At 37.6% G+C, this 8,453-nt stretch overlaps 1 protein-coding gene across 2 annotated transcripts; it reads left to right on the forward strand.

Annotated features, from left to right (window-relative positions):
* Positions 1-80: 80 nt before the first annotated feature.
* nek3 (NIMA related kinase 3) lies at positions 81-5,005 on the forward strand. Of its 2 annotated transcripts, none has more exons than XM_025055300.1 (13): positions 81-394; positions 878-971; positions 1,073-1,170; positions 1,260-1,343; positions 1,510-1,577; positions 1,670-1,756; positions 2,110-2,164; positions 2,737-2,937; positions 3,202-3,316; positions 3,412-3,567; positions 4,091-4,255; positions 4,372-4,489; positions 4,750-5,005. In XM_025055300.1, the coding sequence occupies exons 1-13, from the start codon at positions 278-280 to the stop codon at positions 4,829-4,831; spliced, it is 1,440 nt and encodes a 479-aa protein (XP_024911068.1). In that variant the 5' UTR covers positions 81-277; the 3' UTR covers positions 4,832-5,005. The 2 variants fall into 2 exon arrangements, with proteins under 2 accessions (XP_024911068.1, XP_016887319.1); XM_017031830.2 differs by having other exon boundaries at positions 4,142-4,255.
* The last annotated feature ends 3,448 nt before the right edge of the window (positions 5,006-8,453 follow it).

Raw genomic sequence — 8,453 nt, forward strand, 5'->3', positions numbered from 1 at the left:
TACTGCCCTCTTTCGGTTCATTTTGCTAATTTTGTCGTGGGTTGCTACGTCCTACGTCATACAATAATACGGAAGTAGCGTTAAACAACAACTATTACAAGCCGAGCACATGAACCGGCAAAATGTCGTTTACGATTGACCTAAGCTTTGTTTTAAATGTGTAAACTAGTTTTTGTAGGAGGTCTGTTTTATATCGCGGCTGTTGTAATAGGGTGATCTTGTTTCACGTCTAAGACATTGTTTTGTTTTTTTGTTTTTTTATAGAGAAGACTACTTAATGGAGAGGTATTCAATTCTAAGAGTGATCGGTGAAGGTTCATTCGTAAGAGCATTGTTAGTACGAACTCGCAGCAGCCAAGAGGAGCATGTGCTCAAAGAAATCCGTCTTCCGAAGGTTTGTTGTTCAATCATTTCACAAATCAGTGCATCGTCACTCAGTTCACAAATCATCGTCTCACGGAGCGAAACCATCAAACACAAACGTGTCGTTTATAGTCCGACACAAAAAATACAACACATTAATGCATAAATAGCCAAAACGTTGCCAAATAATGACAAACAACAGACTAATTTACTAGGAATTCGTACAAAAAGACTGAAAATCAGTTCCATCAAATCTTCAGAAACGTACATAAGATAAGATTTTTTTTTCATTGCATTTGTACACAAGATAGAATATGTGTAACCTAATTGTAAGGTGTTGACTTTATGGGGACTGCGTGAAAATCATTTTTGTGTAAATTTAATGTTAGACAATATTTAAATATCTGTCGTCATGTACACAGGTTGATATGAAAATCTTGTTTGGACAGAAACATTGATGTTTCTTGTTGTGCGTGATTTTTTTATTTTTATTTTATTTATTTATTTTTCACAGAGTCACTCTAAGTTGGAGGACTCAAGGAGAGAAGCCATCCTGCTGTCCAGGATGAAACATCCTAATATTGTCGCCTTCAGAGAAGCCTTCGAAGGTTAGAAAAAAAACCCTTTTATTAATAAACTGCTTTTATTTGGATTGCAAACAGTGTGATGTAGTTTTTTTTGTTGTTGTTGTTTTTTTGTTATTTTGTAGTTGATGGCCTTCTCTGTGTGGTTATGGAGTTCTGCAGTGGAGGAGACCTACTGCAGAGGATAAAGCAACAGAAATCTGCACAATTCTGCGTCAATGATGTAAATAATTATAATAATTATTTTTTATTATTTTTTTTACTGATTTCCACTACATTCTTCTTGTAAGTTTAAATGTTTTTTTCCCCTAGATCTTGAGGTGGTTTTCTCAAATGTGTGCTGGAGCCAGGTATATCCATGATAAACGTGTTCTCCACAGGGACCTGAAGTCCAAGGTAGGAAAGATTGTAAATGTTCACCTGTACTGTTGCTAATGTTAAATAGTTTCCCTTAAGGCTGAAGAGTAAAGTGTGTAGGACTGTCTGCTCTGTAGATGAAGTAGAAAAACCTACACCTATTCATTTACCTCTTCATTTCATTTTTCATAATTTTTTTACCCAGAATATTTTCCTGACAGAAAATGGGACGGTCAAGGTAGGAGATTTTGGGTCGGCATGTATTCTGAACAGGTAGGAAAGCCAAACTAGTAATTACTAATAATTCCTTTTCATTCTGTAAGTGTTTCTATTGACATTTTTGGCCTATTTTTGCTGTGTTGTAGTTCAAAAGCTTACGCACAGACGTACGTTGGGACACCCTACTACGTGGCTCCAGAAATCTGGGAAAATAAACCATACAACAATAAGAGGTATGATGTCAACATGCTAAAATAACCTTGACATTTAATTTAAACATCTTGTCCTCAACATTTTCTAATTAAAAGGAGGAACCTGGTCTGAGTCACATTAATGACATGCCATATGAAGCAAAACCAATAATCAGATCAGTGTATGTACAAGCTGCTGTGCCATGATGGGATCATTTCATACTAAATAAATTACACAACAGGAAACACAACATTCATATGAGACATAATCTGACATTGGCCTTTAAGTAAAAAATGGCCATACACAGCTAAGAATCCTATAGTGATTGACCTCTGTCTTTGTGCTCACCGGCCTTCTGTACTAAACTCTTGTTTATGTTCTGTGTGTTCTGCAGCGACGTATGGTCTCTTGGATGTGTGCTGTATGAGCTCTGCACTCTGCGACATCCGGTACGTCTTCTCCCTTCTCCTACTGTTGGGCTACGACAAATGATTTTACTTCTATCACTGAGTAAACTGTGAATTACTTGTAAATTGCATTTCGCTCAAAACGACGCCCCCTAAAGGTCTCCAACAGAATCTACATTACTAAAGAGGTTACTAATTTTGTAGTCATACATATATGTATTTATATGTGGATATATATATATATGTGTGTGTGTGTATATATGTATGTATATGCTTATAAATACATAAATAGGTGATTCAGATCATGGTTGCAAATACATAAAAACAAAGTATTTCTATTTTCATATATGTGTGTTATATGTATACATATATGTATACATGAGGGAATGGTATGTTGTGGTCAACCTTCAGGTAGGACTGTACGGTGAATAAATGTCTTTTATCTCCAAAGACAAATATTGACATATCATCTTGACATTGTTTTCACTGAATGATTATAACTGAAATATTTTATGCATCATTTTTCTTTGGTCTGACACTGCCTAGTGCTGTCATGCTGATGTTGCTTTTCTTTTTTTATCACATTCCCTCCCACCTCTCTCTCTCATGTTCAGTTCCAGGCTTCTAGCTGGAAGAATCTGATTCTGAAAGTGTGCCGGGGTTCGTACCCCCCACTACCCCGCCAACTGCCCTATGAGTTGCACTATTTGGTCAAGCACATCTTTAAGACCAACCCAAAAGACCGGCCCTCCCTGAACACTATTCTCACCTCCCACCGGGTTTCCAAGCTCCTGCGTCCATATTCACCCCCTGAGGTAAAAACACAGTCATCCCGTTGAGTTTCCTGCTCAGTGACAGTCACTCAGACATTTGAACCTGAAGTAATTTTATGGTCGATCATCCATCAAAACGATAAACTGCCATGACATGGTGTCAGAGTGAGAATTTATACTCCCTTACTTTCCCAGCTGTGGTGACTGTGTGTGGAATCTGACCTCTGACATGTTGCTGTTAGTTCAGATGGCCGAGGAGCTCGTGTTATGCCTTTGATTTACTGCACAGTGTTATATCTTTGTCAGGTGACAGAGGTGGAGGAGCGGAGGAGGCCAATGTGTCGATGGAACAGAGACGAGGGGAAAAAGGTGGCGGATCTCCTGGGAGAGAAGAGTTTAATAAAAACGTCAACATTTGAAGGTAGTCATGTCAACGTGGAATTAATGATGTATTGCTCCAGATAGAAGAGAATTGTGATTTTTATGTAAAAAAAATCAACTGTCTTATGACTTCAGGCTCTGAGTTTCACGGTGAAGACACAGCCAGACCACGAAAACAGTGGGCTTTAGAGCCGTCGGACTCTGTGATGGAGGTGTTAGCCAACGCTAGCCTTATGTCATCTGAGAGCATGGTATCGATGAACCAAAATCCCACTGGCTGCACTCATGAAGGTATAGTTACAATAATATCAACTGAAACATATTTGTGGAGGAAATGGAACATAATAGCATTGTTAGCAATAGGCTTTATTTTTTTATCTTGCAAGACATTTTTTTTCTTAGCAAAACTCTTTACCAAACAACAATCAGGTCAGTGAAGACCTGAGTAAAGGGAATGGATTTACAAATGTATTATATATCTACACTTTGTGTCAGTATCTGTTTTTTTATTGTATACTGTATATTTAATTGTCATTGTACAGAACAAACAACCAGAGGAAGAAATAACAGATTTAAATACTCCTAACTACTAAATAAAAGCGACAACTTCCAGACGCCAGAGTCAATGTTAGTGATTAAGCTGCACATAGCACCTAATTCTATTAAGTGAAGTCTATGGAAACCAAGGACCAACTTGGAGACAATCAAATCTAAAGAACTTCTCTCCACAAACCTGTCACTTTATTCCATCCATTTACTTCTGAAACTTCCCTCAGAATTTGACCTCTGTGTTTCTTCTGTGTGTACTCTGTAGTCGCAGACACCTGCTTTAAGCTTGACCCATGTCAACACACTCTCTTCAAAGGCGAAAGCATTCAGAGGAGACGATGGGAGAAAGATCCTCCAGAAGAGCTCCTGCTTTTGTTAGAGAAGGCTGAAGTGTTCAGAGCCTTCAGCACGTTTTTAATACACAAAGCAGGTCTCTGGAAGAAGTGACATCACACACGTCGTTGAATTCACCTTGATATTTACAAGATGAATAAACATTTAAGGAAAAAGGAACCCTGTTGACAGATTTGTTGTGCCTGCTCACAGGTGACGACCCACTGATTGGACCTCTGTCACAAAATCACAGTGATGACACTGACGGCTCTGAACAGGAAAAGAATGTAGACGAACATCGCTTGGAGCCACGGTCTGACGACGAGGACACGTAAGCAGCACTGACACAAGACTTAAAAAAAAGAACAAAACTTGTTTTTATGCTTTTGCTGTGGTGGAATCGTTGGTAAATGGGTATATCCATGTTTATAACTTCACCTCTCTCACCTCTAGATGTCCCTGAATAGCAGTTCTTGAAAAGAAAATCCTAGCTTTGAATTCCTCTGACCTTCTGACACAAGCCAAAGTCAAAAACATCTGTTATTGTCATCTCTGTGTAAACTGGATTGTTGTTGTGCTGTTTTTTTACAGAGACTTTGAAGAAGAATCTTCATGTAATTGGATGGAAGAAGTGGAAAAACTGTGGCCCTGCACTGAAACCTCAGACCTTTAACGGACCGTTGATGATATGAAAATAATCATAATATTGATCATTTTCACTTGTGCGCAGATCTGTGCATGTTTGTGGTGCAGTGGATTTTACAGTAATGTAAGGTTATTTTTATACGACAGTGGTTGTTGCATCCGTGCTGTGTTTTATTTCATTAAAACAGCATAGTACAGCTCAGGTCTATGTGAACATTTTTATTGAACTCACAAACTGTTATGTGAAGGTGTGTATTTTGACACAGAGATGGCAGTGATGGTCTTTCCTGTACCACTAGGGAGAGATGTAAACCACTGATTCCCAAGCAACTTGCCAAGGCAAGTGTGTATGAGAGATCATCAGGTGTAATGTGGAAAAAATTTCACTTTTACTTTTTAATTAGTCTGGAAACTGTTATTAATTTAGCGCAAATGATTTGTGATTGTTTATCCATGCCAGAGTGGCAGGCAGAATACTTAGGTACTCTTCCACTAGGTGGCAGCAGATGGCTACAAAAACTAAAAAAAGAGACCAAAGAGAGAGACTAAACTGTTGAAGACTTATTTGTGTCTTTCTTCAATTCCTGTTAGTATATCAGTGTAGTGTTCAACTAAACAGGTCCAGGTTTCAAACTGGAAAGTAGATAAATTGTGAGTACAATAAAAGTAGAAGATCATTATATTTAATTTCATATACATTTCGTGGCATTTTTGTTTAGCGACGTGTTAAATATGCACTGTGGCTTAACGGTGTGTAAACAGACTTAAACCTTGTGAACTTTAAATCAGTTCTGGTACAGACAGTGTCAGTTGTTTTTACAGCTCCAGTTTAGCACACTGAAATAGTGAGAGTATGAATGTATTTAAATATTAGGAAACAAGAAGAACCTGTTAGGTTTGTTTAGTCTAATTAAAGTATTAACAGTAAGACAGAAGAAGTGACAATAGCCTAACCTCTTGTGACAACTTAGAGCCAAAACCACACCCATGACAGTTTGGCATCAGCAGGACAGAAATACAAACCCTTGAGTCACCAAAACCACAGAGGTGCTGATTCACCAGCAGTTAGACCACGGACAGAGTAACTCTGCTGCTGCTGTCGACACAGTTTCTCCAACATCAAGATCCTTCTGCTGGCTTGGAACAATATAAACTACCACATCACAGTCTTCATGGATACTAGATGGCCTGCAGTGTTTACTGAGGAAAACTCGTTATTTTGAAGATCAACTGAACTGTCCTCCAGGACATACTTTATAGACTCTTATTTCTGTCCTCATTCCATTTTAAATTGCAACAATATTCTCCAGTGCACTGTGAGGGTTAGAATGATATACATCAGATTCAGTGAAATGGCTTGGCATATACATCCTGCAGATAAGAGGGCCTTCTATCAGGGTCTTTGTGGACTAGAGCGGTAATGGAATGGAATTTGAGAATTCTGTAAAGGCTACATGATATTGATATTGTGTTGTCAGTGCCTATTGGATAGTGCCCACATTCAAATTTAAAATCTGGTGACAATTTATTTGAATTTGTCTTTGTTGTGCATGGCCTTGTTATACTTTTTAAAGGATTGACAGTTATATAAACACAAGTTACAGTTTAGGTATTTACATAAGACTGCAAAAAAAAAATCTTGCCCAATAACTTTGTACTATAATATATCATTTGATTGTGAATCAAAAAAGGTACTTTTGCAAATAGTAGAAACAACGTAATCCACTTGTCATCTATACCAGGTTCATTTGAATAGCAGTATGCCGTCGGCCTCCGACAACTGGGTTAAAGGTGAAAAACGTGACTCTGAAAAGTTCTGAGAGAACAGTTTTATGCTGTTGTTGTTCCTCAGTGAAAATATAGTCACAGGAGCAGATGAACAGGAGCTTCCTGTTGCAGGAAGGATGTGAACTTGTGTCTGTATCTAAATGGCTATAAATGGGTCAAGGAAGAAATTTCTCTGTGAATGGACTTCTGTCAGTGGGAGAGGTAGAGAGAGGGAGAGTGTCTGGGTTGGCTGCTATTAGCACTGTTCATACGAGCTGTCATAATATATAATATTAATGTTACTACATATGTATGATGTGTTTATATAAGAAGGCGTTTCGCTAGAGGAGGTTTTACAAACTTGTGATAAGCCTGAAATGAGCTGTCAAAGCCAGTGAAACAATCACCAATGACTGAAATTCTAGCTAGCAATTCTTCCTACAGTGACTAGGTGTTAGCATCCCTTGATAATCAACACAGAAACAAATATTGCACATAAACTTTGCTCAATAATCAAATGAATGAATAAAATATTAATCTAGTGTCAATTTCATTGATTTTTCTAAATAGTTCCGCTCTTCGCCTGGTATCGTTTCGGCGACATGCTACATCCTGTGTCTCAGTATGTTCTCATCAGAGCCACTGTGCAGTGTCATCTCCGGTACCACTCTGTTCCAACATCTAATCTGAAGCACTTCATTAATCGTCCTTCCTGCTCTTCCTGCTTAAACAATCAGGTATCTTCCACTCTTATCAAATGATGCACGAGCTTCTCTTTCATTTGCTCTGTTTGGGAAATCGACTGCACACTTCAACACCCAGCTGCCGTCATCATTTTTGATGAAATATAAACGCCAGTTATCTGTGACAATCTCAGGTCTTCCTTTGCTCCGTGTGACACAGACTGTTGTTCTCGTCAGGAAGAGCCCGGCAGATGCACCATGACCCTCTGTGATCTCTGTCTGATGCTGAAAACCTTTCACTTTTCTGCTTCACAAACTTCACAAACAAAATGGATCCTAACAAGCTTGTCATGTCCTTAAAAGAAAAAAAATTCAAAGGATATCTGTGTTTGCTTCTCCTCATATGTCATGAAATGTAATTTAATTTAACACATTTTTGTGAAGACAATTCAAAAATTCTAAACTACGAAGATGTGGTCTTCATCAGAGGTTGTAAAAGTTTTGGTTCTACAGGTGATTCTATACGTTTATACGCTCCTTTTCATCATCTGTTTGTCAGTTTGTTCTTGGCCTGAAAATGTGAGACTGCTGACATTTGGCAGTCATAAGAACATGTGACCAACCAAGACCAGAGACGTACATCCTCAAAATTGTGTTTCAAAAGTCTGTCACCTGTACCTTAAACACATTTCTCAGATTAGCACGAGGTGGAACTGCATGTTATTTTCCTAAAACAACTTACTCGCTTTAAAATACTTAAAAAAAAGGAACAACATGCTATTACATCATCACATTACTATGAACATTTGGCAAATTTTATAATCACCACTGATGAAGCACACCTGCTGATAATGGTTTAAAAACACTGCTGCAAAGACCTGTTTGAATGTTCAAAAATATTTATGTTATGTTATCATGGTGAGTTCACTGGCGCTGCTAATTATGTTACAAAATGCAAAACATTGTAGTTTTCAAAAAAAAAACACCTAATATAAAACACAAAATATCAATAATAATATTGTTATTATATGAATAATATTGTAAATATCATTATCATATTTATATTTTTGTATTAGCAAAATTTACCTACATACTAAAATAAAATCTGAAAAATATTACTAGTGCCTGACTGTACATAAAAAAAAAGAGTTGACCCAGATCTGTTTGGGTTTCGTACGAAACCTCCTAATAACTGTTAAA

The sequence above is a fragment of the Cynoglossus semilaevis genome, chromosome 4, assembly GCF_000523025.1.
Source record: "Cynoglossus semilaevis isolate Cse_v1.0 chromosome 4, Cse_v1.0, whole genome shotgun sequence".
Taxonomy (NCBI): domain Eukaryota; kingdom Metazoa; phylum Chordata; class Actinopteri; order Pleuronectiformes; family Cynoglossidae; genus Cynoglossus; species Cynoglossus semilaevis.

Coding starts and splice junctions, on each gene's coding strand:
- nek3 (XM_025055300.1), top strand. CDS start 278: ATGGAGAGGTATTCAATTCTAAGAGTGATCGGTGAAGGTTCATTCGTA. Junction 395..877: donor AAGAAATCCGTCTTCCGAAG/GTTTGTTGTTCA, acceptor TATTTTTCACAG/AGTCACTCTAAGTTGGAGGA. Junction 1,578..1,669: donor TCGGCATGTATTCTGAACAG/GTAGGAAAGCCA, acceptor GCTGTGTTGTAG/TTCAAAAGCTTACGCACAGA.